Consider the following 18,550-nt stretch of genomic DNA (forward strand, 5'->3'; position numbering starts at 1 on the left):
TACTCACCCATTCTAAGCCCATACAAGTCCTAGACCCAGCCACGCTGAGTGGGTGACCACTTGACTTTGACCACCCTCACATCCCCTCTCTGCTGAGAGCTATTCTTTCACTCAATAAAATTCTTCTTCACCTACCTCACCCTTCGATTGTCAGAGTAACCTTATTCATCTTGGATGTGGGACAAAAACTTCGGAACCTGTGAATGCAGGTATGAGCTGTAACACAGGTAGGCTGGGGCACACCTGGCCCAGTTGTAGGCTGAGCATGGGATCCAGGCTGGTGCACAAGCCAGGCATGGCCCCGCAGGATGAGTGGATGGGGCACCTTCTGCAACAGGCCCAGGGCCAAGTGAGGCCCTGGGCAGAGACGTCATTGGCCATGGAGTTCTCTGGCTGGCAAAGTGACAGAAAAATCATGTATCAATTATGCCAAAGCAAGAGGGTTTGAAAAATTTTATGAATTACATAATTGAAGTCTCTGGGAAGAGAGGACTGGCCTCTCATGCATTTGAAATGGCTTGAGAGAACGAGGAAAGAATGCTGGCTCAGGGTTTTTATTATCATTATGGAGTGGGGCAAGTGTAAGGGTTCTCATGCAAGTGGGACGGAGTTTGTGTGGTTTTGATCTAAATTACCACCCTCACTCCTGTCCCACTTCCTAGCATCAAAAGAGGGAGCATTGGGCTTTCTTAACAGCTTTCCCAGATATGGGGCCAAAGGAGTGGGGATTGAGGCTAAAAGCTGTTAGCAGTCAAACATAAAAACAAACAAACAAACAGACAAACAAAAAACTATGGAGTCTTGGCTGAGTGCTGTAGCTCATGCCTGTAATTCCAGCACTTTGGGAGACTAAGACGGGCAGATCATGAGGTCAAGAGATTGAGACCATCCTGGCCAACATGGTGAAACCCCATCTCTACTAAAAATACAAAAATTAGCTGGGCGTGATGGTGCATGCCTGTAATCCCAGCTATTCGAGAGGCTGAGGTAAGAGAATCACTTGAACCTAGGAGGTGGAAGTTGCAGTGAGCCGAGATCATGCCACTGCTCTCCAGCCTGGCGACAGAGCAACACACCATCTCAGAAAACCAAAAAACAAAAAACTATGGAGTCTGATCGTTTATGATAATTCCTAAGTATTTTATTCCTTTCGGTCTACTGTAAATACAAATTGTTTTCTTAATTTTATTTTTTGATGATTTATTGTGAGTGTATAGAAATACAGTTGATTTCTGTATGTTGAATTGTATTCTGTAAACTTGCTAAACTCATTTATTATAATAGTTTTTTAGTGGATTTCTTGGGTTTTTCTATATATAAGATCATGTCATCTGCAAAGAGAAAGTTTTCCTTTTTGTTTCCAATCTGCACATTTCTTATTTTATTTTCTTGCCTAATTTCTCTGGCTAGCACCTTACATACAATGTTAAATAGAAATTGTGAGAGAAGACATCCTTTTCTTGTTTTTAATCTTAGAGGGGAAGAATTCAGTCTTTTACTGTATTAGCTGTGGATTTTTCCAATAAGCCCTTATAAGATTGAATATATTTTCTTTAATTACTAGTTTAAATGTTTTTATCATGTGGTTTATCTGAATCAATTAAGAAGATCGTATGGTTTTTCTTTATTAATATGGTATAGTACATGGATTAATTACATATGTAAAACCAATCTTGCATTCCTAGCATAAATATCACTTGATCATGGTATATAATATTTTTTATATGTTGCCAGCTTCAATGTGCAGTATTTTGGTGAGGATTTTGAATCTATAAGAGTTATTGATTTATAGTTTTCTTGAGATGTCTTTATCTGGTTTTTAGCATCAAGATTATACTGGACTTATAGAATGAGTTTATAAGTATTCCCTCCTCTTCTTTTTCTGGGTGGGGGGTGTAATTTGTGAAGAATTGGTATTAATTCTTCTTTAAATGTTTGATAGAATTCACTAATGACATCTGTGCCTGGATTTTTCTTTGTGAGAATTTTTTTTATTTCTAACTCAATCTCTGTTTTAGATTTTCAGATTTTCTGTTTCTTCTTGATTCAGCTTTTATAGTTTGTATTTCTGTGGAATTTGTCTGTTTCACTAGGTTGTCTAATTTGTTGAGATGCAGTTGTTCATAGTACAATATTCCCATATGATCCTGCAAAATAAGTGGTGATGTTCCCTCTTTCATTCCTAATTTTAGTAATTTGAGCCTTCTATTTTTCTTGGCTGGCTCAGCTAAAGGTTTGTCAAATTTATTGATAATTCAAAGAACTAAGATTTTGTTTTCATTGGCTTTCTCTCCTGTTTTTCTATTCTCTGTTTTATTTATTTTCACTGTAATCTTTATTATTTCTTTTCTTCTTTTGGTTTAAGTTTAGTTTGCTCTTCTTTCTTCAGTGTTTTAAAGTCAAAAATTACTTTATTGAATTGACATCTATTTTCTTTTCTAATGTAGGCATTTACAGTTATAATTTTCCTTTTAAGCATTGCTTTAGCTGCTTCCCGTAAGCTTTGGTATGTCACTCATTTTTATTCAACTTAGTGTTTTCTAATTCCCCTTTCAATTTTATCTTTGACCTAGTGGTTATTTATGTGTGTTCATATATTTGAGAATTACCCAAATTTCCTTGTTATTGATTTTTAATTTCATTCTGTTATGACCACAGAACATACTTTATATCATTTCAATCCTTTTTAATTTATTAATGCTTGTTTTATGGCCTAAGATATAGTTTATCCTGGAGAATATTCTATGTGCACTTGAGAAAAATATGTATTCTGCTTCTCTTGGGTGGAACGTTTTATAGAGGTCTGTTAGGTTTAGTTAGTGTTCAGATCTTCCATTTTCTTGTTTATCTTCTGCCTCATTGTTCTATTATTGAAAGTGAGGTATTGAAGTCTCCAACTATTATTTTGAATTGTTTATTTCTCCTGTCAATTCTATTTGTTTTTGCTTGATGTAATTTGGGTATCTGTTGTTAGGTGTGTATACATTTATAATTACTGTATCTTCCTAATACATTGACCTTTTTATCATTATGAACTATCCCTCTTCATTCTGGGTTGACAGTTGTTTTTCTCTTTACCTTTCTACACTTCTTACTATGGTGTATCTAGGTGTGGATCTCTTTACATTACCTTATTTGGGTTTCCTTGAGCTTCTGATGTATACATTAATCATTTAAATAAATTTTCAAAGATTTGGACTATTTAAATTTTTTTCTGCTCCTATCTCTGTTTTTTCCTTCTGAAACATCCATTCTCTGTATGTTGTTGCACTTAATGATGTTCCACATCTCTCTGGGGCTCCGCTTATTTTTCTTCATTTCTTTCCGCTGTGTTCCTTGGATTGTGTAGTATGTATTGATCTATCTTCAAGTTCACTTATTTTTTTCCTGCCACTTCAAATATGTTGTAGAGACCCTTTAGTTAATATTTCATTTTAGTTATTTTGCTTTTTAACACCAAACTTTCCATTTGGTTTTTGTAATTTCTATTGTTATTTTCTATTTGATGAAATATTGTCATCATAGTGCCTTTACTTCTTTAAGCATAGTTTCCTTAGTTATTTTATTATATTTATAATAGCTCTTTTGAAGTTTTTGACTGCTGGGTCTTTTCATAGGCAGTTTCTGTTGCCTGCTTTTTTCTCATATCTGAGTCACCCTTTCCTGTATTTTTTTCTTTTGTGTGTCTCATTTTATTTTTGTTGTAATGGAACTTTTAGATAATTATTGTAGCATCCTTGACTACTAATTACCTCTCTTCCTCTCTGGGGCTTGTTGTTTGCTTATTTATTTGTTTAACAACTTGGTTGATCTACTTTAGTGAAGCCTGTTTCCTTTGCACTCTGAATTCACTAATGTCGCTCCACAGAAGGCATAGCCTTGGGCATGTACACGATCACACTAACAATGTTTTAGCAGGGCTGTCTCTCCCTGATCTGTGTTACATTGTCGTCCTCCCTTTGGTATCACATTCAGCTGTCAGGTTGCACTAATTACTGAGTGATTGCTCTATAATTTTCTACAGTGTCCTGGGGCATACATTATTCCACAGTCTGATCCAGTTAAATTCAAGCTCCTTTTCAAGGGTAGTTTTTAAAGCCACTCTTTGAGGTTAGTTCTGACCCCTGGATAGCTCTTTTCAGTTATTTCCTTGGCTCTCTCTAATAAACTACCTTGTCTATGGTTTATTATTTTGCTTCATGGAGCTACCAGCCTCCTCCTAATTGCTTACCATCAAAATCTTTATTGTTTTTGAGATTGCCGTTAGGCCCAAACTTCCCCCACAGTTTGTTCCAAACAAAGTTAATTCCTTTGTAGAGGACTCTGGAGATCTCTGTTCTTATGGCCTGCCTCTATGATTGGGCAAAATCTCTCAGTCACCATTCTGAAGCTGGGGTTGGGGACAGTGGACTACTTCTCTTGGATTGACACTCCTGGTTTATAAGCGAGGTGCGAGGTAGGGGCAGTAGCCTCTAGTCTTCTCCCTTTTTCTCTCTGGTGTTGAATTTCTAGCCTATGGTGAGCCACAGGTGATTGGGAAATGGTGATTGGGGCCCCAGTATTGTTTGGCTTGCTGTGCCTGGGGTAGTACCTCTGTCTTATGTGTTTGGGCCAAGCGAAGGAAGGTTCCCTGACCTTTTGACCACTCTCTCATGTAATTCAGCCTCTACAACATGGAACTGGGGGTGGGGTTGGAGTGAGAAATGGTGGTGGCCTGCCCATCCCAGGGAGATACTATAGTCCTTGACTCTAGGAGAGGAAACCCATCCTTTTGGCCACACACATCCAGAGTAGAGCTTTCATTATATTGTGATGATAGTAGGGGAGGAAGAGAGTGGACTGTGGTTCAAGTGCCACTGACTTTCACTGTTCTTACTGGATTTAGTAGAGTTTCTTATATAAATGTTTCTTTATGTGCTACATGTTCATAGAACAATTTCTGGAAACTTTAAATGGTGGTTGTTATTTTAAATTTTATTTTACCAGTTATGTTTGTTTCACTGGGAAGAATGTCCATGGAAAGCCTCATGTCACCATTTTGGAAGTTGTCTTTTTTATGTGCCACCTCAGCTTTCCTATAATATTTATAACTATCATTTGTTTATTGAAGGCTTATTATGCACCTGTAACATTTGTATTTCTGTCAAAGTCTATATTCTTGAATAGTACAAGAACACTAAATACTTGGAAACATATATTCCTCTAACATGCTAAATGTCTTAGTTCCAGCTGTATAAAAAGTACCATAGACAGTGTAGCGTATAAAAACAAATGTATTTCTCACAGTTCTTGTGGCTGAAAGTCTGAGATCAGGGTTGCAGACCACCATCTTCTCATTATATCTTCACATGGTGGAAACAGAGGGAGCTCTGTTTCCAGCTTCTTTTCATATGGGCACTTGGGCACTAATCCCATTCACAAGGGCTCCATTCTTATAACCTAATTACCTCCTAAAGGCCCCACCTCTGAATATCATCACATTGGAAGTTAGGATTTAAACCTGTGATTTTGGGGTTGGGGGAGACAGACATTCAGTCCATAACACTGGACTTGTTTGAGAAATAGTAAGTACTATATATTTTTATAAATATGTCCTTCTTATGAGAAACTAAGATTAAATTAAGATACATTCAGTCAGAAGAGCTGAATGCAGTTATTTCACACGGTGAGTTGGCTTATTCTGTTGAAGTTTTCAAAGATCCAGGGACCACCTGAATCAGAATCACTGAGGTGATTGTTTAAAAAGCAGACTTTTGAGCTCTACTCCAGACCAACTCTCATGCAGAGACTAGTAGAGATATTTGACTTATACTGTGGGCTAAATTTGTGTGGTACAAGCTTGGCTAATGTAAACTTCAACTAAATATTTATCAAATACATTGTGGAAACCGTTGTGCTAGGAGCTGGTGGTATAAAAGGAATAAGACTTGCTTCTGCAAACCCTGAAGGCGTGTATTATTCATGAGATTAATCTGCTAGAAGGAAAGACCATTGTATAGTAACTTAGCGTATGATATAGGTACCATTAGATTTACAAAAATTGTATGCGCAGAGAGTTGGGGCAAGGTATACTTTTGCAAGTCATCTAAACACACACACACACACACACACATGTGCGTGCACGCACACACACACACAAACACACAGCCCATATGTGTCTTTATTAAAATAAAGATCTGGACTATGGGAAAGGGAAACCTAGAAAACAATTTAGAAACTGGCTTCCTGTGTACTTGGGATCCTGTGCTGCTTGTTCTCCCTGTCTCTACATGTTCCAGTGCTACTTTTCTACTGATGAAATCAACAATAATGGAATCTAAGTAAGTGTAGAATAAGATAAATTTCTTTTTGAACATGTTCAGTGGCTTGTCTTATGTAATGATTTAACAAACTTAAGTTTTCATTCTTGACTAAGTATTAAATGCTTACTGCATGCCTAGGTACTCTGTTAAAAATTCTGAGTTTAACTTTTCTTCCAAAATATAGTTTGTTTTTCAGAAAAATTATTTTCATATTCTCCTCACTTGATTTTGCATAATTATTGATTAACTAGGTTAGAAAGGAGGTGATAGATAACTTAAAATAGTATCAAAGTGTAATGGATTTAGAGTATACTTACTGTTGAAATTACATCTGATGTTTAGCAACTCTTTTCCTGTTCTACAGACATCATCCAGAATCAATTTGTTGTAAATTCACTGTGAACATGATATCTGATAGATAGGGATATTTTCACTGTTCTGGGGACATGAACTAAAAGTATTCAAAATAATGTGAGAACAACAATGCGAAGTCATTAAACGTGGCATAAATTGCTGATACAAACGGGCCATTATCACTTGTTAGTGTATTGTTTCTTCTTTTTCATAGTTGAGGTTTTGTTTTTTGGTTTTTGTGCTTTTCCCAAGCACTAGGACAGGCTTGAGTTGGGAATATTTGCAGCCCCAGCTCCTTGCTTCTTTTTCCTTTTGTGCTTACTCGGTTCCTCCCCATCCTAGTCCTGACTCAGGCATCAGGAAGCCACAGCTGTGCAGCTTCTGCCTTTATCTGGACACACAGCTCTCCATAGCCTCACTTTCGGGGGAGCCACTGGCAGAGGAAGAGGTACTTTTCTATGTACCATTTAGACCCAGTGTATCATTTATTGCTGCTCTGTGTATTCCCACACATAGATGCTTTCTAATATGTGGTTTCTTCATGGATTTACAGACATGGAATTTTTTTTCCAAATGGGTCATTTAATCTAGATCCTCATTTACTCTGAAACCTGGTTAATATTTTACTGGATAATGAAGAGTTGACTAGGATAAGAATGCCACTGAATGGGCAGTATATAGGCACTCATGGTAAATATTCCTGCCGGTGAAAGTTGTTAAAGGAATCAATGAGGACAGTTATACAGCACTACAGCACGTGAGGAGGCTTGGGCCTTTTAGATTTCCTATTAAAGAGCATTTGTATATTGACAATATTCTGATTCTCTCTGGTGCTGAGAGCCTTCTCATAGTGTTGTGATAATCATTGCAGTTGCTATTGCTGGAGCCTGGCTCAGACTTTAGAGTATGGGGATGCTAAGATGCTAGATTTATAACTTGATACTTTATTATTTCAAAACAAGCTGACTTTGCACATATCTGGGAACTAATTCTGAAGTTTGGACTAACATAACAGATAGTGTAAAAAGGAGAAAAAAAATCTAACATCAGTTTGAGCACATACCAAGTTCTTGTGGTATAAGCAGTAATATTTATACTAGATTTGCAAAGTCAGTGTTATCATTCCCAGTCTTTACATGAAAGGAAACTGTGGCTTTAAGTGTTAGGACAAGGGCTTGAGGTTACACAGCTCGTCATTGGGAGAGCTGATATTCCAGCCTGGCTAGTTCCACAGTCTACAGTGTCTCCTCCTCATTCCTGCAACCAGCAGAAGGTTAGATGATTCTTTGTACATATTTTTCATGAGACTTATTACAAACTGCTTAAAATTACTAGTGAATATTCACCGCAATGGTTCTTTGCCAATTGTGTGTCAAAATTTAAGGTGTATCTCAATTTTACAAAACTGGGGTAATGTGCAACAATAACTATTCGCTTTCACTCATTGTCTTAAGCACTTGATACCTTTTCTTATAGCCTTAAAATAGAGTTATTTGTCTTCTTTAATTCATCTGCTTAAGTAGACGGTAAATTTGTCCAGGCTGGGGCTGCACCACCTCCTCTCTGAGTTCTTTGAGGCACCTGACCCACAATATAAGGGGCCTTTCTCTTCCAAGGTCCGTTTTAGATGTGTTGAATCAAACCTTGCAAGATTAATTTTAGTCTGTTTATGATAGAACTGGGTTCGAATTCACAATCTGTGGAATTCCTTATCTCATTATGAACTGAGAATAATTTTTTAATTTTATTTGGGTTCGTTTTAGCCGATTTAAAGAAAGCTTCCAGTTCAAATGCTGCAAAATCCAATCTCCCGAAATCCGGTCTCCGTCCTCCCGGATACTCACGTCTCCCGGCAGCCAAGCTGGCGGCATTTGGCTTTGTCCGGAGCTCCAGCGTCTCCTCAGTCTCCAGCAACCAGTCCGGGGACAGTGCACAGCCAGAGCAGGGCCGGCCAGCCACCCGTAAGTGGGGTGGGGCAGGGTGGGGTGCCTGCACTGAATTAAAACCGGCGCGCCTGTGTAACTGTGTGTCATTTTCTTTGCATGATTATTTAAGAATTTGGATTACCTCCCTTAGCTTCCCATTGTTGTGTTATTCATCTACTGAAGAAAAATAGCCCATTTGACACCATCAGTTATGGGGAGTTAGTGTGCCAGGAAAAAAAGATCGTAACCTCCTCTTAGGATGTAGAAAATGACTTATCCAGAGACAGATTCCGGCAGCCCTTTGCTTTGCAGATTCTAGGTAAGAAGTCAAAGAAAGATCCAAGAAAGGTGTTACCTACATTGTGCTGTCATGAAGCATACTAGATATTTAATATTAGCTGAAAGAATCATTTAGTCACCTGTGATTATCAGTAATGCCTTCACACTGCCAGAGCACTTGGCTGGATTTCTGAAAGTTAAATAAATGATGTTAAAAGTAGCAAAGCACTGCCAAGCTTCTTCAAGTCCATGCCCAGGAAGGTCCCCATTAGCTGAGATGGTGCTGTTGCAGGCCCATTTCCTGAGACTGGTATTGTAGACTGCATTTTAAAGTATGAATGAATAACCTGCAGAGCACGTTACAACAGCTGCTGTCCCTGAGGAAGATCTGGAGGCTGCCCATTCAGTTGTGCCTTTGATGACCAAACCCCATCTCAGTCACCACTTCAAAGTCAATGTTATTGGATGGGAAACCATGACATCTCAGATGTTGTTTTCAAGACCTTGCCAGAGGCCCAGGAAAGTCTTAAAGGTTTCCACGTAGAGAGCTGTTTTGAAGGGGTTATAGAAGTTGAATCAAGCTGGAATAATATGAAAGAGAGAGAGAGATCGATTGATTTGTTATTTTGTCAATTTCTTGTCCAAGCTTGTTTATTCTCTGTTCTTTCTTGTGTTTACAGAGATGATGTGTGGAACATTTGCGTAGTTCTAAATTTTGGTCTACCTAGTTATTTATAAAAGTAATACATTACATTTCCCTTTGTCTTGATGTGTTTGTAAGCAGTTTCTAAGGGTGTTTTCTTTGCTCTGTTGGTTTCCTGAAGGTGCTGTAGCTCAGGCCTGCTTTCACACAGGATACCTTTAAGGAATATCATTCTAATTAGTGATTACATCATTACACAATAGCGGTCTCAAAATCTGAAACATGAATGTAATAAAGAACTGTTTGCAAATGTGTAATTCATGTTTTTAGATATGCATGTGCATATTAGCAGTCTGATGATTTGAAAATACAGGAGCAACTATTTATCATCATTTTTATTAATAAAATTCCCGATGACGTGTTTCTCTTTTAGAGAAAGTGGTATGAAGGAAAACTTATCATATGATATATGTATTTCCAACAAAGGAGTTAAGATTTTGATGTCTTAAAAAAAATTAACCTCAAGGCGAGATGAGCCATGTCCACATGACAGCAGCTTTTGCTGACAGAGAGCTGACAGGTGTGGACAGAATAATTGCATGTGCGCTTAGGGCATTTCTTCTCACCTCTGCTTCAAAGGATACTAGAGAGGGACCCCTGAGCACCCAGGGGATAAGAGCTGTATGTGCCAGAGAAAATAACTCCCAGTTCAAAGACTTCATACTAAAAGTCACACTTTTATACGAGTGTCTATCCAGAATTGTTTTCTATTTTAAGAAACATGTTAGCATTGATTTTTAATTATCTGCTACCTACTATATATGTAATTTTTACTTCACCAATAAATCACAGAAAAACCTCCCCATGAATTTGATTTGTCTAAGTACTACTAATCATTATACCTATACTTGTTATTAGATGTAATGTCAATAAATATTTTGTTTCTGTTCTTTAGCGAAGAGATGATGCTTTGATGACAGGGAATAAATAAAATATGAAGCTCTTGAGAGAGCTAAAAGTCCTTAGATCAACTTCTCATATGGTGTATATCTTTCCAACAAAGCTTTCTTCTCCAAGCTTGTTCATTCTCTGTTTTCTTGTGTTTACAGAGATGATGTGTGGAAAGCTTTGCTGGAGCAAAGCTTTGCTGGAGCAAAGCTTTGCTGGTTCAGCTCATGGAAACAGCCAATGTGGTATCAGAATTGGTCCTTTTTTCTTCTTCTTGGAAAGCTGGTCTTTTTGCAGACATTATTTCCATATAGGATTCATTTAAGGAATACTGCTGTAATTAGGGATTATGTCATGCAGAGTAGATGTTTCAAAATCTGAAACATGAGCATGATAAGAATCTATAGTCACACATTGCTTAATGACGGGGATATGTTCTGAGAAATATGTTGTTAGGCAGTGTCGTCGTGGCACAAACATCATAGAGTGTACTTGCACAAACCTAGATGAGATAGCCTACTACACACCTAGGCAATATGGTATAGCCTTGGCTCCTAGGCTACAAACCTATGGAGCATTTACTGTACTAAATACTGTCGGCAATTATAACACAATAGTGAGTACTGGTGTATGTAACAGTATCTAAACATAGAAAAAGTATAGTAAAACTATGATTTAAAAACCAAAAATGCTGTTCCTGTATAGGGTACTTAAGCACGAGTGAAGCTTGCAGGAGTGGAAGGTGCTCTTGGTGAGTCAGAGAATGAGTTGTGAATGAATATGAAGGTCTAGGACATCATTGTACACTTTTATGTGATAAACCAGGGCTGTCCTGGAGGCCTGGTTTACACCAGCAACACCACAAATGTGAGTAATGTGTTGTGCTACGACATTACGATGGCTAAGATGTCACTAGGCAATAGGAACTTTTCAGCTCATTTATAATCTTACAGGACCACTGTCTTATATGTGTTCTGTTGTTGACTGAAGCATCGTTATGTGGTGCATATGGTATTTGCAAATGTATAATTCATATTTTTAGATGCTTGTGCATATTAGCAGTCTAAACAATGTCCACACTGACTGTGGCATGCTATATTGGGACACTTTTAAGTAACTCATTATGAATTCATGAGTGTTTCCTAGGCTAGCCTGGCTCTCCTGGGACTCTTCCTTGCCGTTTCCCTGGGTCCTGAGGGGCAAGTGATGATGAATGTGGAAACGGGAGCCCCATGCATCCCCCTGGACATGAGATGGCAGGACCATTTGGGGTCTCAGCTGTTCCACATAGAGTCCCCGTCCACCCTGGGCTCAGGCTTCAGGCCATTAGCCCAACCCCATTGAGCAGAAGCTTTCTAAGTCAGGTGCTCTTCAATGTCTTTTTACCTTTTCCACAAGCTTGTGGCAAACAAGACAGGCACAGGGAAATGAATTATGTTCGTAGGTCCTTAGAACTTGAAGGTATCTTACCATCCAGTTTACCACCCGTTTTATAGCTGAGCAAACTGAGATCAGGTTGACTTGCCCTGGGTCCTGGGCTGGTGTTCTTTCTACTCTATTTCCTTCTTAAAGCTGCCATATACAGGGAAGATATATGCATGATTTGAATATATTTTCTTTCTATTAGTAAAGCAAATCATAGAGTCAGAGCTGACTTGAGAGGCCCCTCAGGCTTCCCAGGTTGTCAGCCAGCCCCTGCGGGAACACTCTTAAGTGCTAGAGAGAGTTCCGCTTTACGCAGAACCCACCTCTGAGGCTCTCATTAAGAAGTGCTCTCTATGAGTTCAGGTTGCCTCCTTGTAATCTTCAATGAGTAGCCACAGTTCCTGTGGACTCACACAGCACCTGCATGTGTATCGTGCCTCCAGGATAGCCCCAGGCAACTCCCTTCATTTCGTTACCAGTTCGTCAGGTGAAGATTATGAAGTTGGCCCATTTAGAGCCTCAAATAAAACTACAAATTAAATTAGTGACCCATAGCTTTTCAAAAAAATATTTACATTGAAGGAGGGAACGTAATTTTCTAACTTAGAACTTAAGCATAAACTTAACATCATCGGTCTGACCCAGGATGTGGCTCCTTAGTTCTTTTATAATATTCAGAGATGAAAAAAAGATCCCAAATATACTTTAGGTTATAGAAACTTACTGATAAAAATAATGACCGTACTGTAGAATTTAGTGTCGGAAACATACTATTGCCTAATGTATACAGGTTGTGCATCCCAAATCAGAAAATCTGAAATTCGAAATGTTCCAAAACCCAAAATTATTTTGAACACTGACACGATGCCCACAGGAAATAGTCACTGGAGCATTTTGGATTTTGGATTTTGGGGTTTGAGTTGCTCAACTGGTATAATAAAAATATTCCAAGATCTGAAAAATTCCAAAGTTCAAAACAATTCTGGTCCCAAGAATTCTGGATAAGGGATACTCAACCTGTACTTGGTTATCACATTAATCAGTAATTAGGAATAGACTTGATTTTCCAAGTGGGTAGGCAGATGTGACTTAAAGTCAAAATCTTTAGGAACATGTGCGGAGGGAAAATAGGATGACTTAGGTTTCATAAATTAATCATTAATGAAAATAGATCATATCACCCAAGGATAGAATAATTTATGTGGAAGATCCTATGTCATTATGTATTCTGAATAGCACTTCATTTACTGGGTGCCCAAAAAACAGAAAATACTTATCAAAGAAGTACATGAAGAATATAATATTTGCAGCTTTCCTTTCCAATTTCTCCTCTTCTTCCTCTCTTTTCAAATACTGCCATGTTTTCTCCACGGGATAACCTAAGAACAGAAATCATGGGGCAAAGAATTTAAAAAATGAGTAAAAAAAAATTAGAAGTTTTTCTCCAGTTTTTTTTTTTTTTTTCCTGGTGCACAGAAGTATTCAGATGATAGAGCAGGAGGGATACAGCTGGGGAGATGGGCAGAGAGGCTGACATTCGCATAAATAATCCTGGCAAAGAATGTATGTTTTCGGAGCCTGAAAAGTGTCATGAAGTGGAGGGTTAATTTCTGATGAGGATATCAGGACGTTTCTCAGAAGGGATTGTAAGCCAGACAGCCTTTTGGATGGTGGAGATGAACTCTAGGAAATCTTTGGTAGGGGAGCAGTGCTGTTGGTGCATTCAGAAAACTTCCTGAATCTGAGGAGTTGCCATTCCTGGTGCAGCTTGCCACTTCATCATGGCGCTGTTTGTCTCCTGGGTGCTAAGCCCACATGTTTGAGCTCCTCAAGATTTGTTCTCAGAATGTGTCTGTTCAGGTCTCTCTAGTCTTCACCTTGCCATCTGATCTACAGTTTCAGCCCTTAGCAGTTTAGACACAATGCTCATATCTATATCTCTAGCTCCGATGTCCCTCTAGAACTACTCACCTGCATTTCAAATGAGCCATCAGGTATCTCTAACCGGTTGGCCCAACTCACCGCAAACTGAACACTTTTTCAGAAAACAAATTCTTCATTTTTTAGTACAAACCAAAACCTTCTCTGGAAGTTGCTCTATCTTTTAATGATATCTGTGATCTCCTGGCAACCCAGGCTGGGAATTTCAAAATCAGCATTATGTCATGCCTGCTGTTTTTTTTGTTTTTTTTTTTGGAGATGGAGTCTTGCTCTGTTGCCTGGAGTGCAGTGGCACGATCTCGTCTCAGGGCAGCCTCTGTCTCCTGGGCTTAAGCAGTTCTCTGCCTCAGCCTCTCGAGTAGTTGGGAATCACAGGTGTGTGCTACCACACCTAACTAATTTTTGTATTTTTAGTAGATGGGGTTTCACCATCTTGGCCAGGCTGGTCTTAAACTCCTGACCTCGTGATCCACCCGCCTCGGCCTCCCAAAATGCTGGGATTACAGGCGTGAGCCACCGCACCTGGCCATGTCATACCTGCTTTTTGCCTTCTTTTCTGTTCACTCATCATTTCTGGTGAATTCTTTCTCCCTGGCACTTACCTATCCTCATTCTTCTCTCTCCTCATCTCTGTTAAAACTGTGGTAGTGCTCACCTGAGCTATTCCTGGCACACCTTGGCTTTCTAATCCATAAAGCACATGGTCCTTGGTAATTTTCCCTTTGACCCCGTTTCAATTGCTGCATGGTGCCCCTATGCCTGCTTCACCTGTCAGACTTTCCAGGTCCTCCATGACCTGGCCCTCCCACCTTTCCTGCACACCATCCTGACATATACTCCCAACTAGCCAAATGTGAGTAACAAAAATGTGTTGTTCACATTTTTCTATGAGGGCTTTGTGCTTTCCTGCCTTTTGGTTTTGATTTAAACCATTCATCTCTGGAATACACCTCCCCCAGCCTTCTATCCCTACCCCCACCACCTGCCATCTCTCTCTGCAGATTCTATCACTTTTAGATACATTTCAAATTTTACTTCCTCTAAAAATCCCTCAGTGTGATTTTTTTGTTCCTGGAAACCCCTAGGGCTCTTGGCTTGTATCACTTTTATTACCTACTACTTCTTGTAGTTATTTGTTTTTATGTCCTCTCTCCCCTACAGACTATAAGCTCTTAGGGGGTAGGGGCTATGCCTCTTAATAATTTTAGTATCTCACACTAAAGGACACTGTCCTTTATAATAGTAGAATTTTAAGGGAAGTTATCTCCCAATAGAAACTTTTTCTCTTATGTAAGGGTATGGAAAAAGATTTTTGAGAGTAACAGGTATCTTTGAGAGTATTTTGTATTGGGAACATATTTTTACTTTATGCATGGATTTTCATAGTTGATGAAGCTCATAATTATGGCTCTTACAGTTTTCTGGGACCTCTAAAATGTTATTAACTGTGGTATACGTAGTGATAATTTACATAAGTCAAAGAGTAGAAAACCCTTTGAACTCTAAATATATTCAGAGATAAACAGCATAAAGACTGACTTAGTAGTCTCACAAGTATCCAGTAACCTATATATCTCCTTGCATATACTTAATTGTTTTTAAAGAATTGGGCTAAAACCCCACCTTTGAGGCTATTCTTGAGAGAATTTCAGAGTTTCCAAACTTAGATGTCTTGATTTGAGGAGGTTAGATATTCTCATTAATCACTTCTCGGCCTTTTGGCTAAGATCAAGTATAGATATTCTCATTAAATTCTAGAGTTTAATATCTTGTTTTAATATATAAAATAAGTACATGTTCTTTTAATTATTGAATAGGATTTGGGTTCTGGGGATAATAATCTGAAGTGGAAAACTGCTAGCCTTTTGGAAGGTTAATCAAAAAATGAGGGTTAATATGAAAGCTTTTTGCAATGTTAACTTTAGGGTTTACACTGATGAATACTATAAAATACATTTACATATATAACACATTTGATTTTCTACGTCTGACATGCATTTTAAATAAGATCAGGGTTGACAAGAAATGTTATTAATAACTCTTACAGAAACAGCCATTAACCCATCTCATGTTCATCGGCAAAGAGAGAGTCATTTTTTATTCATGGAAAAAGCAGCGGAAGGTGGCTTGTGAGGTCAGACTTCAGAGAAGCTATTGCCTGTTTGATATTAATCTTAATGATGTCTTTGTTCATTCCTTCAGAAACACTCAGACAATGATGAGTTGCACCCAGAGATAGGATTAGATTGTAAGCATGTTTTGTTTTATTTTTAAGGATGTTGGCCATTTCTGGTTATAAGATAAACCGAAGGTTTGGGGAACATTTTTATTTATAGTACAAATAATGTCTAGTTGAACTGCTTCAGTGTTCTTGGCTGGCTTGTTTTATGAAGATTAGATTATCTGCTTACCCTTTCCCAATTCTACATTCTTTCAGCGTATTCTATGTGGTAAGCATAAGCTCAGCGCCAGGGCTGCCATGACCTGGACAAGGGTGAGTCCTCACTCACCCTTGCAGGGAGTGGGTAGACAGGATTATGCACATAAAGCCATGCAGGGAAATGTTAGCATGGCTATGATTGAAGACCACACAGCATTTGGTGGGCAGGGGGGGAGGAGGCACAGGAAGGGGGAAGTATCCATGCACCCTGAGTGAGGTGAAGAAGGACCTCATGCCCTGCAGGTCCTCTCCAGGCTGGCTCAGCGCTACTGCATTATGTCTTCAGATGGAATTCTTCCACGTTGGTTTTAGGTAATTGACAACCTTCTGAATTTGCTATAAAATACTCCACCAAAGGGGGGGGGAACTAGAGGTGGGAGAAGATAGGTGAAAAAAAGATTGACAAATATTTGAAAATATTTAAAGCTGGATGATGGAACCATGAAGATTCATTGTACTACTTCGCTTGTTGTGTATGTTTGAACATTTCCATAGAAGATGGTTAAAACTCCACCTTCTCTCTATATTAGTTTTTATTTCTTTTTTGTTTTATTTTATTTTTACATTTAGTGGTCCCTAGAAAGCTCTTAGACAACCTTTTTTTTCTAACCTTTTTGAAGTATAACAGACAAATAAAGATTGTGTATATTTACATTATGATGTTTTGATATACATATGCATTGTGAAATGATTACTACAATCAAGTTAATTAACATATCCATCACCTCACGTAGTTACCTCTTCTGTGTATATGTGTGTTTGTGTATGTGTGGTGAGAACATTTAAGATCTACCTTCTTTGCAAATTTCAAGTACACAATATAGTGTTATTAATAATCAACCCCATGCTGTATATTAGATCTCCAGAACTCCTCCTGAATACCTGAAACTTTGAACCCTTTAACCAATACCTCCCCATACTGATGAGATGACACAGTAGTGGTGAAGAGTGCAGACTCTGGAGATACACTGCCTGGGCTCACATCCCATCTCTGCAGTTTGCTAGCTTTGTGACTTTGGGCAAGTTACTTAATTTTTCTCTGTTTCCTCATTGTAAAATAATAGTAATATTAGTAATGATTAAAATAAGTTAAACCATCAATAGGGTCGATGGCAGCATCAGATGGAATTAATATCTGCAAAGTACTTAGAAAGGAGATTTGCCCAATAATAATAATGTTTCTGTGGGCATTTCCATCCATTGGCCATGTGTGTAAGGATTCAGAAGCTCAGCTGAAAGATGACCATGACGGATTAATGTATCTGTGATGGAGTAAAGAAAGTGCTTCTGCTGACATCTGAGTCAGGCAGACGACATATATTCTAGTTTTGAATTTTTATAACCACCTCGCACATGTATGGTGAATAACCTTCTGAGTGAGTGTTAAGCTAAAAACGTACTGTTTTTGAGACATGAAAGTGGAGGTTGATCATTTGATTTTCATGGCAATCTCTTTCTTTTGAGTTGTAAACTTGTGGTAGTTTGGACATGTACAAAATACAGACAAGGAAAATCATGTTTTGATTTCTTAATTTAAAAAGGCTATGGCGTGCCTTTAGCACATTATCATTTTAGTTAATATATTCACTTGGCTTCCCTGTAAATGAAACATACTTATGCAAGGTGACTAATACATTAATCTAAGCTGATGGCATTTAAACCCTCTGCTCAAAATAGAAAGTGAGAGTTGTATCTGATTTTATTTCTGTGCCTTTTCAATATCTGTTGGAAGAATGGGAACATTTGATTTCACAGTACTTAAAGGGCTTTGCACAGCTTCTCATTTTGCTAGAGCCTAATTTCCATTGTACTAGGGCTTACTTTGTCAAACATCTCAACCCAATTTGGGTGGGTGAAAAAGAGAAGAGTGAGAACAAAAACTAAAATAAGCTTCTGATTTCCTCTGGAAATGCGGAAGTCAAACAAATGTCACTGATGGATTTAAGTATCTAGTTCCCTGGAATCTGTAATTATGAAATTTAAAGTATTCTTTATAAGAAAAAAATAGAATCATTTTTACTAAATCTTGCTGTTAATCTTCCCAATTATTCCCACACATTCAGTTCTTTCTCTTTCCTCTTTTCTTTGCTTCCTTCCCACACATTTACAAAGGAGAACATTTTTTTCTGAGTATTTTTGAGCATTGCCTTTAAGTGAAAATATTTTCTTTATTGCTTCACTAACTCCTGGTTTATCCACCTTAACTCAGATATCTGGATCTAACTTAGAAATCATATTGTTTCTCTAGAGGTTTATAAAGTTTGTAAGTGCCATATTCTAGGATGTTCTAGCT

The 18,550-nt window shown here is 38.2% G+C and overlaps 1 protein-coding gene across 4 annotated transcripts in view; it reads left to right on the forward strand.

Annotated features, from left to right (window-relative positions):
- Positions 1–18,550, forward strand: part of MTUS2 (microtubule associated scaffold protein 2) — a 703,857-nt gene that overhangs the window by 281,602 nt on the left and 403,705 nt on the right. For 3 of the 4 annotated variants that reach the window (XM_054446532.2, XM_054446530.2, XM_054446531.2), the window contains one exon: positions 8,420–8,617. The exons of the other annotated variant lie outside the window; for it this stretch is intronic. In XM_054446532.2, coding sequence (XP_054302507.2) covers positions 8,420–8,617 — 198 coding nt within the window. The remainder of the gene's footprint in view (positions 1–8,419; positions 8,618–18,550) is intronic. 4 annotated transcript variants of the gene reach the window in all.

Source organism: Pongo pygmaeus, chromosome 14, assembly GCF_028885625.2.
Source record: "Pongo pygmaeus isolate AG05252 chromosome 14, NHGRI_mPonPyg2-v2.0_pri, whole genome shotgun sequence".
Taxonomy (NCBI): Eukaryota; Metazoa; Chordata; class Mammalia; order Primates; family Hominidae; genus Pongo; species Pongo pygmaeus.